Raw genomic sequence first — 15924 nt, forward strand, 5'->3', positions numbered from 1 at the left:
AGCTGTAGTAGTAATAGTGCTGAGTGATATGCTGGTACTGCTGTTGTATAACAATATTGTTTTTTTTTTTTTTTTACTGTATTAACCCAATTTAGCTGGGGCTGAAGATATGTGCATGCCTCTTATGATACCTGTGAAGTCTGCCACCTCCTATTTTCCATGTGCCGCCAATGCATTATCACTAGGCAGCCAATAGACATTGAGGAAAGCACCAGATCCCCAGCTCTGATACAGCTATCAGCTATTAGATTCCTGTACTGACCAGTATAATGAGTGGGAGTGATTAGGAAGGGACAGTAGACAATTGTACTCTCTCAGACTCTGGCTGCTGATGGTAAAGTTCCATGATTTTTACGCTTGGAGGTTTTAAGCTTTTAAGTCATTTTTGTTTTCCTTTTATTTTGGTGGTGTTATAAGATAAGCAACATAAAAACTAAACAAACAGCAAATTTAATTTCTGAAAATGTCATTTCTGACTAAAAAAGTTTCACTTAGTGAAATGCTTAGAGCACAAGTAATTAACTATATTAAGAAAATGATGCAATATTAAATTTATAAGTACCATTAACTTCTTGGAATCTAAGGTGTCCCGCAGTAACTAAAAACCTAAGCAAGGTAAATCCTCTTAAATCCTGTTTAAATATCTGATATTTCTTATTTTTGCATGGCAATATTACTTAAATCGCCTCAAAATGAGATTTTTGATATGTACACTACAATTAAGATAATTTTTCTTGCTAAGATATGATTTACCTTTACCTTTAGACAGTAAGCCCATAAAAAACAAAATAAAAAATTATATCTTTTATAATACCTTTTGGAGCACACAAAGAGTGAGTGTCTGTCACAATACTTTTGTCCATATCGCACATTTAACGAAATAAGTACTAGTGCATAAAATGTACACTCATTAGGGTCCTTATTAGTGCTTTTTTCAAATTGTGCCTTTTGCCAGTGGGCCACTCTAGACTGACAGTGTTGCAGTTGATGAGGAATTATAGTAAAATTAGTCTAATCATACTAGTTTCTGTGATTTGGACAGGCCCCCTGAGTAGGCCTTTTTAACCTTTTCAATCAAACACAAATTTATCTCTGTTAGTGCTGAGACTCTGGGCTTGTGATTAGTTAATGACCGTATACTGCGGAGAGAAAGAGTCAAATCATGACTCCTAAAAAGCCATCCTGACCAGAGCTCTGTATAATAAGACTTAGGTCAAGGAGCCGCGTTAATTAGCGACAGTTTAATAAATTGGAGTGTAAATTCAGTGGCGTGCCATCTGTCGTGTCCCTTGAGTCGGCTGTAATAGTCTCCAATCTAACCGTCTTTATTCTATCAGGCTTCGTTCTAATTACGCACTGTTTACATTCTCAGGTGTGGAGAAGCTCATCACTCATCTCCATAAGCATAATGTCCCCATCGCTGTGGCTACCAGCTCAGCCGGCCTCACTTTCCAGATGAAGACAAGCCGGCATAAAGATTTCTTCAGCCTTTTCAAACACATTGTTCTCGGAGATGACTCGAAAGTGAAGGATGGGAAACCCCAGCCTGATATCTTCCTGGTGTGTGCCAGCAGATTTGATCCTCCTGCTAATCCAGAACAGGTATAAACTTTTTTTACTGCTGTTAGAAATCTCTAATATTTAACATTTACATTGCCAATTACCATTTAGCTGATGCCTAAATCTATAATGATTTACGAGGTTATTCCTATCACAGAGGTGGGCCGATTTAGTGTCAGGAGTTGTGCTCAAGGACTCTCATCGGTGTAATCCAGCAGAGTCACCCAGACAAGGAATTGAACCCCAGTCAATAGCAGGTAGTGTTGTTAACCATTACATCATTGCAGCCTACCAAGTCTGATTAGAACTAAAGATAGTCCTGCCTTTTAAAGAAAAGAGACTCCAAATTCAACAATGACCCTTGCTTCAATCTGACTACATTTATCCTCCTAGGACCTGGCATCCACATGTGTCGACATCACATTTTTGGTTTTCTAGACAACAACACTAAATTTTGCTCTGCAAGGGCCTGGTGTCCTCATATGAGGTCTTTTTTAACTGTCACCTAAGTGGTGGCAGAATAATTTAACACATTACACGTTTGATTTTGTTCAGAAATTTAAATGAACAGTAAATACAGTAAATGTTTATTTTTTTACTTTGTTATGTCTGTGTTGAAGCAGCTCTTCAAATGAGCCATATTACTCAAAGGGGCACAATTGTTGTTTCTACTTTTGTATTGCACTCATCCAAAAATGCTGCAGCGTTTTGGCACAAAATAATTGTTTTGCACATCGTTACTAATTGCAGCTTCTGTGTGTTCTATCGAAATATAAAAGTAAAGTCCTCAACAAGATGGCTTCACCTAGAGACAATGATGAAGGGTTTACAGAGTAATTTTTATATGAGTACCTTTACAGTGTACTCTGATAAGTAATTTCTGAAGAAAACCATTACTGTACACATTTTAAAGTAGATTTATGCCTTTTATGTTCCAGTTTTTCCAAAGCCTTTTTGTTTTCTCGCAGTACCATTTGTAGTCTAGTCACAGCAGACCAGTCTACACTTTGGCAGCCATTGACTTTCTAGTTTTATTAAGAGTTTAGTGAACCTATGTTTCAGCAAAAATATCGATATTCAATGCCATGCATTGATATGATACAATACTATCGAAACAATATATTGATATATTTTCCCACCCCTATTCGGTATTCATTAGGTCTTTGTTTCTTATTCAATAAACAGTTGTTTTTTGCCTCACTTTGCCACACACTTTGTGTATTATCACATTCAGCATTTTGTACTGTCCCTGATATCTACCAGCACCAGTATCGGCTAACTCCAGGGTTTTCAGACTGACAGAACGGATTTCATTATGTTACTCCAGAACTTGATATTAGGCCCTCTTGTCACCGACTGTACTCTCGCAGATGCGGCGCATTTAGGCCGCTGCCGCCTCGGGTATGAAATGTTTTGGTGAGTTGTCCCTGCCTGTTAAGTGACTGAAGCTTCCGGAAAGGTCTAAGAAGGAAGGCAGTCAGCCAGGTGTTAAATAGTGCGGTTAGGAGCAGCGTTTCTCCTGATGAGATATGAAAGCGGTGCGGCGAGAGAGAGAGAGAGAGAGAGAGGGAGAGAGAGAGAGAGAGAGAGAGAGGGAGAGAGAGAGAGAGAGAGTCGACAGGGCATTCAGAGGAATAACGGATGACGCTGTGCCGCTCGCCGGAGCCTTGACGTGACGCGAGTGCTCAAATGAAACGAGAGAGGACGAACGGGTGAGGGAGAGAATAAAAGCAAGAAATGATAGCCAGTAAAAAGTTTGGGCAGAGATGGAAAAGGTGTGAGAAAGAGGGAATTACATGCATAATTACCCTATTAACTTTCTGTTAACTCTTATTAGCAGCACAGCGTTTCTAATTTCCCTAAAAAGAGCTATTATAGTGTGAAAAAATACAATGGGAGATGGGTAAATGGCTCACTCACACAGGTTACACTCAACTTAGTTTGTGTCTCCAAAATTGCCTTAACGTAACAGATTACACATTTCATCACTGAATATCAGTACTTTCCATGTTTAAACAACATCTAGACTTTTACATGCTTGTTAAATCTTATGTTAAGCTATTTCTATCATTTTTAGAGATGGAGGACATCGCTGACTAGTCGACTAATCGAAAAAATAATCATCAGATTAGTCGACTACCAAAATAATCTATAATACTATAGCTGTGCAACTAGCTAATAAGTAATAAATCTACCTCAGTAGAGCTATCGTAATCATACATGTTCCTCTGCAGTGTAATTTTATTCATACATTTACCTCAGTAGCACTATTCTAATCATAAATATACCACACCACTACATTAAGCTCTGTAGAGTTATTCTAATCATACATTTAAGTCAGCAGTGCTACACCTGTAAAAAATATTTAATATGTGGGGTATCCCTACTGATTATTCATTGCGAGGAGACATATTACTTAAACCAAAAATACTGTAATCAACTATTAATTAACCAAACCATGGCAGCCCTAATCAGAACCCTCTAATTCCTAAACTCTGCTCAGGTGGCGGCTTGTGACGCCTGTATGTATGCACATATGTTCCCGTGCTCCTGTGTTTGGGCACTCAGCACATGTTGAGCCACTGTATGCTCTCCCTCACAGATGATGTAGCTTGCTGGCTAAGGTGTTTGGGGATTCAGGCGAGCTGCAGCAGGTCTGGAGGAAGTCTACGGAGTGTGAGAGAGAAACGACTGGAAGACAGAGCAGGCTGGTCGCGTTCAGAGCTGACAGACGATGACAGAAGGGAGCCATTTGAGACGGAGAGACGGAGAGGGGACAGGAAAGAAAGACGCGGAAGAACACTTAGCATGATTCCTGTTCTAAAGCCAGTGCCGCTCGGCTGCATTCTTATTGCTCAATGAATTCTTTATCACTATTTATCTGGGCTTGGGGAAAACTTGCCTGTGCTATGCTTGAGCTTTCTTTCCTTAGCTCTCTCTCTCTCTCTCTCATGTCCTCCCTTCCGCCGTTAGCACTTTCTATTAGCTCTTTGCTGAATTACCAAATTATAAGCCAGTTAATTAATTTGTGCTTCTTTTATTTTTGAACTAGTTGGCATGTCCTTTGGGTGCAGTTAAGAATAGATAAAAAATGATGTGCCAACCCATTTGCAGCAGTTAATAAGCTCCTCTTTTTCGCTGTGATTTGTGTTTACTTCTCTTTTTACGCTAATCTTAATTTCGGTGTCAAAAAGCAGACACTTTGATGAATTGCGGTGTCGACAGCAGCAGCGGTATAAACCATCTGCGCGCACTTGACGAGTTGAGACCAGCTCTTTGAGGGCTTAAAGCCTGGCATAAAACCATTTAATTATTCACGCTCACTCCTCTGTTTTGAATTATTACCTACCTTTGAGTACAGACACTAGTCTGCTTCCTCCTGAAGGTGTGAGATCAAGTGTTAAGGGCTTTCTTTTTTATTTTCTCCTTCGCTTGCTCTCTCTTGTGCTCTCTCTCTCTCTCTGCCGGCGAAACGACTGCTCAGCTATTTATTCCACATACATGTCACATATAAGCTGGTTGCCCTACCCTACATTATGATCGAGGGCTATGAATATATAACTTATACATTCCGGAGAGAAGGAGGTGGATTTAATGGAATACATTATATAGATTTATACTGAAGCTCTAGTTTCTTGAGTCTACCTTACCTATACGTACTTGCAACATTTTGTCGATTCGCATGGAGGACAACTACATACTTCAAAAAGAAAATGAATCAAGGTCAATTTGAAGACACTCCCCAGTGGTATCTAAAACAAACAACAAAAAAAAAAGTAGGCAGAAAACACATTTATTCATGCATTTATTTTTATATATGTTTTTTCCCTATCTTATGGTGTTTAGTCTGGTGCAAAACAATTATTGAGTGTGTAAACTTGGTTTGTTTTGTTTACAAAGTGGAACAAACCAAAGCGCACTAAAATCAGTCATAACAGACCATGTTAAAAAAAACATTATCTCCTCTGATTGGTCAGATCTGTTTGGGGCAGGAGCAAAAAAGTAAATACAGGAAGAAGTGTTCTAGTTAGTGTGTATTTCAGTGCATTTTTTCTTGGAGAAATGGCACAGATGCTGTAGTAATTATCTGGTCAGTTTTCCAGATTAAACTGCACCTGCAGAGCTGTGTAACTCAAACTTGCAGAGAACACCTGATTAAGTTGAGTTTGATCAAGGTTGGACCATTTTATATTTGATCAGTATATTTGGAAACAGACCAAGACCACCTACTCTTAAGGGTCTCATTGTGTTTTTTTGAGTCTACATCTGATTGAGTTTACTTTTACTTTCAAATGTGTACAAAAGAATCGCACCAACTAAAACATTTGGAGGGACAGCTGGAAAATTAAATACAGTCCAAATCCTACCTGTTCTGATCCTGTTCTGCTTTGTTTTCCGGGCAGCAGAATATGTGCATTTGGCTGATGGCCAAGCACTAAAGGTTAGGTATCTTCTGTAACTTCAATGACCCACAAACATATTCTAATGGCCTTATCTTGGTCCAGAAAACTTGTCACAGAGCAAATAAAATCCTGATGTTGTTGCCAGCTTTGTGTGAATGCAAAATTAGAATTTAGAATTATGAACACTGCTGTAAAATTAACAAAATAACAATACAATAAATCCAACATTGATATTCCTAAAACAAATCACGTAAACCCCCCTTTTGTTCTTGTTGTGATGTGTTTATTTGGCGGGAAGCAGGATTTGTCCTTGGTTAATGGCCAAACACTGAAGATGCGGTTACATACACCTTCAGTGACCCACAAACATAGCACCCCTCTGAGAGTTGTCCTAATTCTCCCAAAGGCCTGGCATCCTTTTCTTGCTTCAAAAGACTCGTCACTGGTGAGGCAACTGCTTACAAAACTGGGGTTCCCGTTGGTGCACAGATATTGGGATACTCAAAAGTGGACTTTATCACAATATATTTTGCAATGTTTTCAACATACACCATATTTATCTTGATGGACGTCGTCAAAATGCATAATTTTCTTTAAAATGCTTCATGCAGTTAAACTGGACTAAATACACTCTTTGTAATGAAATGTATAGTTGGTCAGTGCTCTTCAAGCTCTGATGATATTCTCGGTATGCTTTGAAAAGTATATTGTTGATATGTTGTTGGAAAGATTTGCAAAATACGAAAATATTTCCATATTGTTCACATCTGTTTCAGCTTTGGAAGTCACTCATTAGAAATAAACATGAATCTTAAGTTGAACGTTTTGTGCAATTGAAGTTTTGTGCCAAGAATTAAAGAAACCAACAGTTCTCTATGTGTCTTTAGTAGCATGCAAGCACGCAAACCCAGTTCTCCCAATGGCCAGACCATGCTTGATTTTCTTAAGAAGGCTTCTGACAGAGCAGGTAACTACTTGCAGTGGAACACATGCTACCATACCACGAACATATTGGTGTCACTGCCTTGAAGAGATTGGTCTTCCACTTGAATCACATCTAATCATTGTCGGTTCTTATCAGTCGATGCATTGGATGGAAGCTAAAAAGATTCAGCCACTCGTGGGAAGACAAAAAACAAACCAGAGCTTTATGTTGCGAACAGAAATCCAGCCCAAACCCCACCTGTTCTTATTATGCGTTGTTTTTCGGATGAAGAAGAGCTTCTTTCTCTATCTACAGTGACCTACAAACATTGCAGCCTTCTGTGAATTGTCCCAATTCTCCCAAATGGCCTGGCCATCCTTGTCGCGCTTCAAAAGACTCTTCAGAGTACAGGTAACTGCTTGCAAAATCGGGTTCCCGTTGGTGCACTGACGTTTCTTTGATGGTTCTTTGATGGTCCTCTTATTTAATGTATTGGGCATGAGATAAAAACGTCAGTCAGTCAGGGGATGACAAAAAAGGAAATAGAACCCACTGCTTATCAAAATTTATTTCAAACTTCACTGTTTTTTATTGTGATTTGGTTCATGGGCAGCAGGCTTTCTGTTATTTCCCAACGGATAAGTACTGAAGATGCGGTTTCTTATGTATCTTCAATGACCCACAAAAATGATGCCCTCTGGGAATTGTCCTGATTCTCCCAAAGGCCCGGCCATCCATGTCCTGCTTCAAAAGACTTAACACTGTGCGGGTAACTCTACTTGCAAACTGGGGTTCGCTTGGTGCACAGAAATTTATTTTGCGGGATCTTTGATGGTCCTCTTCAATCTATGGATTGGGTAGAGGTAAAAAGACAAATCAGTCAAAGATACCCCACCTGTTATTGGTATGTTTTGCTTTTTGGGTAACAGGATTTGTGTGGTTCTCTGATTGATCTTTTCCTCCATTTTTTGGACCAACTTAAACTGAGAATAGATTGAGGATAACCAATGTTCTTCTCTAACTAGTGGGACACATGTCAGAAACATATTGGTCTGGTCTACCACTCTAGTCACATCTAATCAGTGGTGGTTCTTTGATGGTCCTCTTCAATGGATGTTTAGTTTGAATAGTAGATAAAAAGGTTATGGACACACTAGAGACAACTGGCAACAGTTTTTGTTTTATCTTTCCATTCGGGGCTTTCTCTGCCTGTCTGTGATCGTACCACGCCGGCTCTTTATGGTCCTGGCCTAGCCCTCGCCTGCGTGGTTTCAATAATACATGCATGGTCTTGTCTTCAAAGAGCGCTTCGGATCAAAATTTCATCTTCGCCTCCATTATAGGCACAGAAATCTCGGACACGGTCAGCGTTCGGCTGCGCGCTTGAAAAATTCCCCTTTTCTTTGCGCTTCTTCTGTTCTGGATCATTTTTCACCAAGATCTGAGCCATTCTGTGTATGGGTAACATTTAACATTAGTATTTGGAAAGAGTGTGGACAGGGATCTCTGGCCTCCCTTTGCTACGTGGATGGGAGAATGTGTGGTAGGGCTGCTCCTGGAGAATACCAAGCAGCCTTTCTGTCCTGAGGCACGGAAGCACCGCCTCACAGGTGAGTAATGAATGGACTCCCGTTCATCCGTCTCCATCCTGACCAGGAGCTAGGGAACGGACCACCTTCTTCAAAAAGAGCAGGGCATTTTTCACTCCTCAGCCAGGGCAGAAAGCCCTGGGGGGGAGAGATCTTTACAAAAGGTGGGTTGAGTTCAGCCGTACAGCTTGGATTAATGAGACGAGAAAGAGCAGGAGTTCACCAACTTACTTGAACATGGAGACGAGCCATGCTGGACCACAATTGCTCATAACCACGTCGGGTAATATTCCGTCTTCATCCATCATAAAGACGGCACAGTAATGTGGAGCAGTTCAGAGAGTGTCGGAAGTCATGTGTGAAAAGTAGCCCATTTCTTTTTAATGATTAACGAGCGGTGGCCTTTGTTTCAGGTGAAGTCTTGTCACATGTCACCATTCATGGGTAACCATTTGAACAGTCTGAGTAACTCCTATTCAAGGGAACTGAAGCCAGTTTAACCTCTAGCCTAGACCTTAGCTGACTGATAGCTGTATCAATTGGACCGTTTAAATTTGTGTAAAATCTGTTCTGTCCCATCATCCCATTGACTTGGAGTGCACAAAGTTTATTTTTCTATTTTGTAGTCCAAAGATCAACCAATTCTGGTCCTACATGGATTAAGTTCAACATTTTTTTTGGTTATTTTTCTGTACAAATTGAATACATTCTGTTGACTTCTTTAGTTAGCAGTCAGTTTGTTAGATTGGAGAAGCCAACAAATTGAATAGACACCAACCTTAAGGACAAGGGACAGATGCCCAAAACCTTTTTTTAAAAAGAGACCTATAAAGAATTTTAAGAAATTTATCTTAAACTAGAATAGACTAAAGTAAAGTATAGACTAAAGTAAAAATCTCAAGACACTTGTTTCTTGTGTAGGTCTTGTGTAGGTCATTTGTAACATAGCCTTTTGTACAGTATGCTACTTATAAAATATATGAGAAGATTTCTGATTCAAAGTAACCAATTATATTAGATTCTTTTCATGTTTATATCTTTAGTTTCTGATTGTGACATCTCTACCAATCAACAGAGAGATCACTATACGCCATTGTGTTTTTCAACAGTATGAAGAAGAAATATTATTGTTAACTGTCATGGAATTGCTGTATGTTAATTGACAATGAAGACAATGCTCTTTTATTGTCTGGCTAGGACTTTTCGTGTGAACAGACAAGTGACAAGACAAGAGAAATTGCATCCACATTGTTTGCAGGAGGCTGTACACACATTTCACACATTACTACGGTAGTCTTTAGATTCCATGGGATATAGCAAAAGTCATAATATAATGGGACCTGATTACTAGTGTCTGTGTCAAGATTGTTTTAGTTGCATCTTATCAGTTAAGAAGTTGTCTACAGTGAACAGTGAATAAGACAATTGTTAGATAAATGATTTCTCTCCAAAATATAAATCAAACCTCATTGTTTTTTATTATGATCTGGTTTATAGGCAGCAGGATTTGTGTTACTGCCCAATCGCTTTAAGTATTGAAGATGCAATTTCTTTTGTGTCTTCAATGACCCACAAAAATGACTGCACTCTGGGAATTGTCCTGGTTCTCCCAGCGGCCCAGTTAGCCTTGTCTTGCTTTAAAAGACTTGACACAGTTCAGATAACTACTGTACTTGCAAACTGGGGTTCCCATTGGTACACAGACGTTTCTTTGAGGGTTTTTTGATGGTCCTCTACAATCGATTGATTGGTTAGAAGATAAAAAGGCAAGTCAGTCAAGGAACAACCGGAAAACGAACTTTAGCCTGATGTTGTTAATGAAAATTCAGTCATTTCCCAATCACATAATAAAACAAGTATATTTTTAGTGCTGTTTGAGAACTACTTTGTTTGTTTTATTGTTTTGACTCCGAATAGAGTTTCTTTGGCTACAACTCAAGAAATGTTAAAATGAAGCAGTTTGATTGCCAACCCATGAATTCAGCTTTGAAATTAATTCAGTGTAGAGCTTAGAAAGATCTTGTTTATCAGAGTGACCCCAGAGAACAATTTGTGTGATCAGTTCTGACTGTGCTGCCAACAAGGATGTCGTCTATGGTTTATGTCTGGACGAGTTCTTTGGTCTGTTTCTTTCTGATACTGTGTTCTATCAAAGGTGCATGTTATATATGTGCTTGTGTGTAACTAACTGTGTGTGTGTGTTTTGTTTGTTTATGTATTCGTGTAGCAGTCCAATTCCAATACGGGGATTTTCCTTATTCTGGCTTTACTGCTCAAATCCCCATTGAGCACTTTATCAAACCTCCAGCTTTGAGTGGGGGGTGTTTACAGAAAGAGCTATTGAAGTTCAAAACCTCTTGAAAAGTGTGTGGGCAGCAGAACTGAAGTGTCTGTGTTTGTGTGTCTACGTTTGTGTGTGTGTGTGTGTGTAGTATGTGTGTGTTGGTTTATGCTTTATTGAGGAGTTTTACCGTATTGATCATTCTCCTAACCCCATGTGGGTGAAAGGTCAACCAGGTGCTGGGAAATGAGATATTAAATTAGAGCTCAAGTCAAATTTATTATCAGGTGGCAAGAAACACAGCACACCAGTTCTCATTTTTTCCTCGTTTTTCCTTTTGTAAGCTCTTTTGATTCTCAGAAAACAGCAAAATGTCTTTTTAAAAACTGATTTTTTAAGCCCACTTTTTGAATGGAGTTTATCATCCAGTATGGAGTGGCACAGGAGACTGAAAGTGGTTTTATGCTTTCATCAATAAAGACAACAGATTTGCTGATCAAGCTTCTCTCTCAGTGGTGTTCTTGGAAATGGGAGAATTCTCTGGAAAGAAGAATGGTTAACATTTAATCGATAAGAGTTTGCTTGTTCATGGAAGTTCCACAAAGCTTCAAGAAGACACACCTGCCTAAATCTTGCCTGGAGCATAGAGGATACCAAGCGATGAAGTGTGTGAATAATTTTTCTATGCATTCTTTATAGGGGACAGACCAGAACTGCAGGCAGGCTAGTTCAGTCAGTACCTGTACCCCCATCTGTACCCCCATTCTCTGCTGACGTGGCTTTGTAATGTGCTGTATGTCGTTTCGCATTGTCTTGTTGAAAAATGCACAGACACCCTTGGAAAAGATCTCATTATAAACTTCTGCATTAATGCTGCCGTCACAGAAGTGTACTGACACAATCCCATACCATGACACACCCTTGATATTTTGGACCTGTTACTGGTAACAGTCTGGATAGTCCTTTTCGTCTTTGGTCTAAAGCACCGGCTGTCCATTGTTTGACCACAATATATATTCCCACTGTGTGATTGTCTGTCCAAGATGCTTTCAAACCCAGATAATTGAACACCACTTCTGGGCATGGATAACATAAGGCATATCTCCTTAAATTCTTGTATCGTTTAATTATATCACGTAATGTATAAAGAGAAATGTGGAAATATTTTCCAATTGTTCTTTGTACATTCTAAACATTTAAATTATTTTAGTCCTGTGGGGTTTTTCTAAGCCATCTTTTTGAATTGTATTTATCATCTACAGTTGAATTCATGATTTCATAAATAAAGACAACAGATTTGTAGTGTTCTTGGCAATTGGGAGTTCTCAGAGAAGGATAATACACATTTAAGTGACAAGACCTTGTTTGTTTATGGACGTTCCTAGAAACTTTAAGAAGAAGAAGACGACACAGCAGCTTTAAATCTTGACCTTGTCTTCAGCTGTGGTAAGATCCATGTGGTAAGAGTTGCGGTTTAACTTGAAACATTTTTTCTTCCAGCTTCATATTGGGACAGGTCAATCAGATTTTGGGAATTGAGATATGAATAGACATTTTGGCAGTAATGAAGTGTTATTTTTTCTCATTCGTGCTACAAATAGATCGTAGCAGAGTAGACAGAAATTGTTTTTTATGTTTTCATCAATAAAAACAGCAGATTTGCTCACCAAGCTTCTTTGAACAAGGTTCTTGGCCATTGGGAGTTCTCAGAAAAGGATAAAATACATTTAAGTGATAAGATCTTGTTTGCTAATGGAAGTTCCTAGAAACTTTAAGAAGACGATGACACACCAGCTTAAATCTTGACCTTGTCTTCAGCGGTAGTACGGTTTATCCCACTCGATAAATGTTTTTGCCCAGCTTCATGTGGGTAAAAGTTCAACCCGATGTTGGGAAATGAGATATGAATAGCTATTTTGGCAGAAAACGTACCTTCAAATAATGAAGTGTTGTTTTGTCTCATCCAAGCTGTAAATACATCGTGGCCCAGTAGACTGAAAGTGGTTTTATGCTTTCATCAATAAAGACAACAGATTTGCAGTCAAAGCCTCACTGAATAATGTTCTTGGCAATTGGAATTCTCAGGAAGGGAGAAAATACATTTGACCACATCTTTCTTGATTTTGGAAGTTCCTATAAGCTTCAAGAAGGAGGAGTTATTTGGTCCCCTTCTTTGTGCAAACACATCTTAAGATATGCAAAAGTATTGGATCATCAAATTATTTCATTTTAGGATTCTTCAAACATTCTCTACTGTGGACAAATCAGGACTTTTAAAAGGCCAGTCCAATATCTGTACCCTCTTCTGCTGCAGCCATGCCTTCCGTGCCATCCTTTCATCTTGATGACAGAAATGCATGGATGGTGTTTATCAGTTAGTCTGGAATGGTACTAAAGATTGAAAGTAGTTTAACTCTTTGCTGATCATGTCTCTCTGAAGAGTGTTCTTGGCAATTGGGGAATTCTCAGGAAAGAGCTTGCTTGTTTATGGAAGTTCCTCGAAACTGGAAAGAAGACACACCAGCTTAAACCTTGACTTTGTCTAGCTGCTGCCAAGGCACAGGCTGTGGCTTGGTCCATCCGAGTTGCAGTTCAGCTTGATAAATGGTTTCTTTGGCCAGTCATCATGCTCTGGTCGGGCCAGTCCTTCCGAGACTCTTTTCCAAAGCCATCCGTTGGAGATTGCATTTGCGTCTGGGCGCGAGACCAGGGGAAATCGACCTACTCACCTCAGCCTGTCAAACTGCCTTCTCTGTCCTCTTCAGTCTGAACGGCCAGACTTCCATTGACCAGAGTGCTACTGATTTCCCCAGGTTTTGCAGGAGCGGGCCATTAGAGAATGGAATTGAAGCCATGATGACCAGAGATTAGTGGGGACCGTATTTAGCTGCTGAGTGCATGATTTTTTTTTTTTTTTGTTGTTTTTTTGTTTTCCATAAGATGGCCATCGACTGACATGTCAGAACTGTAATAAAGTGTGAGAGGTGGTAGGCTTGCTCTCTTTCTTTCTTTCTCTCACTCTTTCTCGCTCTCTCTCTCTTTCCCTCTCTTTCTTTCCAGTAGCACAGATAATAAACCATTCCACTTCGCCCCATCTCTAGGCTGGCCCCCAGGCTCTCTGCTCGTTTGAAAGATGCAGCCTGCAATCTGTCATTGTCCTGAGAATAGCGTCAACAGTCTTCTCTTACACACACACTCCTTCCGAAATATACGGGACTGCACTTACACATGTCAAACATATACACTTCCCACACTTACATTTCTGTAGATATTTTTCACTTATCCTGAAAATAGCTTCGGCAGTCTCCCTCCACAGTCAGACACATATACGAACAGAAAAATAAATAAATAAATACATACATATACACTCCTGTCAGACACCCGCAGTTCAACCACTTTACACTGGTGTGTGTGTGTGTGTGTGTGTGTGTGTGTGTGTGTGTGTGTATATACGTATGTATATATACGCATTTTCACCTGGTCCTGACAATAGCTCCATTGTCTCTAGACACGCGACACACGCATGTAAACCGATAAAGCTAAAGACGTATATTAGAATTACAAACATGAAGTACCCTGCTGAAGTGCACAGCGGTGTACATTGGATTTCGCTCTCTGCATTTATTAACCCATCTGTGGCAGCGAACACACACAAACTGACACACTAGGGAATTGGGGCAGAGAATACACCCCAGGAATGGAGGGTAGCTGCCTCAGCACCTGAAAAGTGAAGAGACAAGTGTATCTCAAGTGTAAATGTTGAAGGAGAGCAAAGAAAGTGCTGTTTCTTGATGCCAGAGTCCTGAAGACCTCACTTCCTGCTGGTTTAGGGGATTGAACTGGGGCTAGGGTTGACCTGTTTGATTCTAGCCTTGTTTTTACATAACATATATTTAATGCACTCTAGATTTGTGCACATTAGTTTGTATTTTTTTCCTGTTGTGCTAAGTGACTGTCGTGGCACTGTGTTTTGCCATACTAGCTATCAATATATGACTGCTTATATCTGATTAAGACTAGGACTTGGAAGTAGTCATACGAATGATAGAAGAAATGATGCCCAATTGTTATGAATTGTTGTATGTTTCCTGTTCCGCCCTTTTTTTTTGTACACATAGTCCTTTGCAAATGTACACAGCTTTACAGAAATCAGTGAAAATTGTTCTTAGCTTTTAATGGAAGTAATTTTAGAACATTTCTGTTGGTCCATTAATCGTTAAATTAAATCGCAGTTGGTTGCAAGTGGTTCCCAGTAATTGACATGAACAGGGTTCATACGGTCATGAAAAACCTGGAAAAGTATCAATTTCAAGGCCTGGAGAAGTTTTGGAAAAAATAAAATTACCCAGAAAGAAAAGTCTCAGGATCTGACACATTTTTTGTCATTAAAGAAATTGTGTATCAGATTAATTTTAGGCCTAGTATAATAAGTTTTAATTATAGTTTTGTTGATTTGGTGGATTTTTAGTTTTATTATCTGCACTGATGTTTTAAAATCGTATGGTCATGGAAATTTGGCTTGATACCATGAAAAAGTCATGAAAAAATCAAGGAAATGTATTGGTTAAAAAGTGTATGAACCCTGTGTGAAGCTCGCTGTTAGGGATCTTGGGTGCGAGGGTCTCAAGTCTCACGCCAAGACAGAGAAACGTCAGCTTTCCATGAAAAACCTCAGTTTCAGTAATTTAACTCCTATATTTTGTTGCTTGACGAAGGTAAGTCCTTATTTTCTCTGTACATCTATGGTAGAAAACCACTACACTGTTCTGAAGTGTCATGAGGCGTGTTCCTACAATGGGTCCTATACAGGTAATTGTCTTTTTGTTGCCTGTTTAAAATCCAAACAGAGAAAAATAAGTTATTATTCCCATCTTAAAGCATATGGGTTGGAGGCATGGTCACTTGTTGCATTGCCAGTTAACGTTACATACCGCTGATTCCCCGCTTGGTTAAATTCAAGGTATAAGGGTGTGTCGCTGTGGTTGCACTTGGTTTGGTTTAACCTGTGGTTTTGAACATGACTCTCGGGCGTCGTTTCCAAATGCTACAGCCACAGCCCCCTAACACATGACAGTGTGTTTTTTGCATTTCAACTTAAGCGTGAAGAAACACAGACTGTGTTTTGTACCAGTGGCTCCCAGCAGTTTTTTTTTTTTTTTCCTCCCA

The 15924-nt window shown here is 39.5% G+C and overlaps 1 protein-coding gene across 2 annotated transcripts in view; it reads left to right on the plus strand.

Annotated features, from left to right (window-relative positions):
* Positions 1-15924, plus strand: part of LOC103021977 (pseudouridine 5'-phosphatase) — a 34638-nt gene that overhangs the window by 3570 nt on the left and 15144 nt on the right. The window contains exons 3-4 of one of the 2 annotated variants that reach the window (XM_022674681.2): positions 1373-1602; positions 1718-1817. In XM_022674681.2, coding sequence (XP_022530402.2) covers positions 1373-1602; positions 1718-1817 — 330 coding nt within the window. The remainder of the gene's footprint in view (positions 1-1372; positions 1603-1717; positions 1818-15924) is intronic. The other variant, XM_007253150.3, reaches the window with a different exon arrangement.

Source organism: Astyanax mexicanus, chromosome 21, assembly GCF_023375975.1.
Source record: "Astyanax mexicanus isolate ESR-SI-001 chromosome 21, AstMex3_surface, whole genome shotgun sequence".
Classification (NCBI taxonomy): Eukaryota; Metazoa; Chordata; class Actinopteri; order Characiformes; family Acestrorhamphidae; genus Astyanax; species Astyanax mexicanus.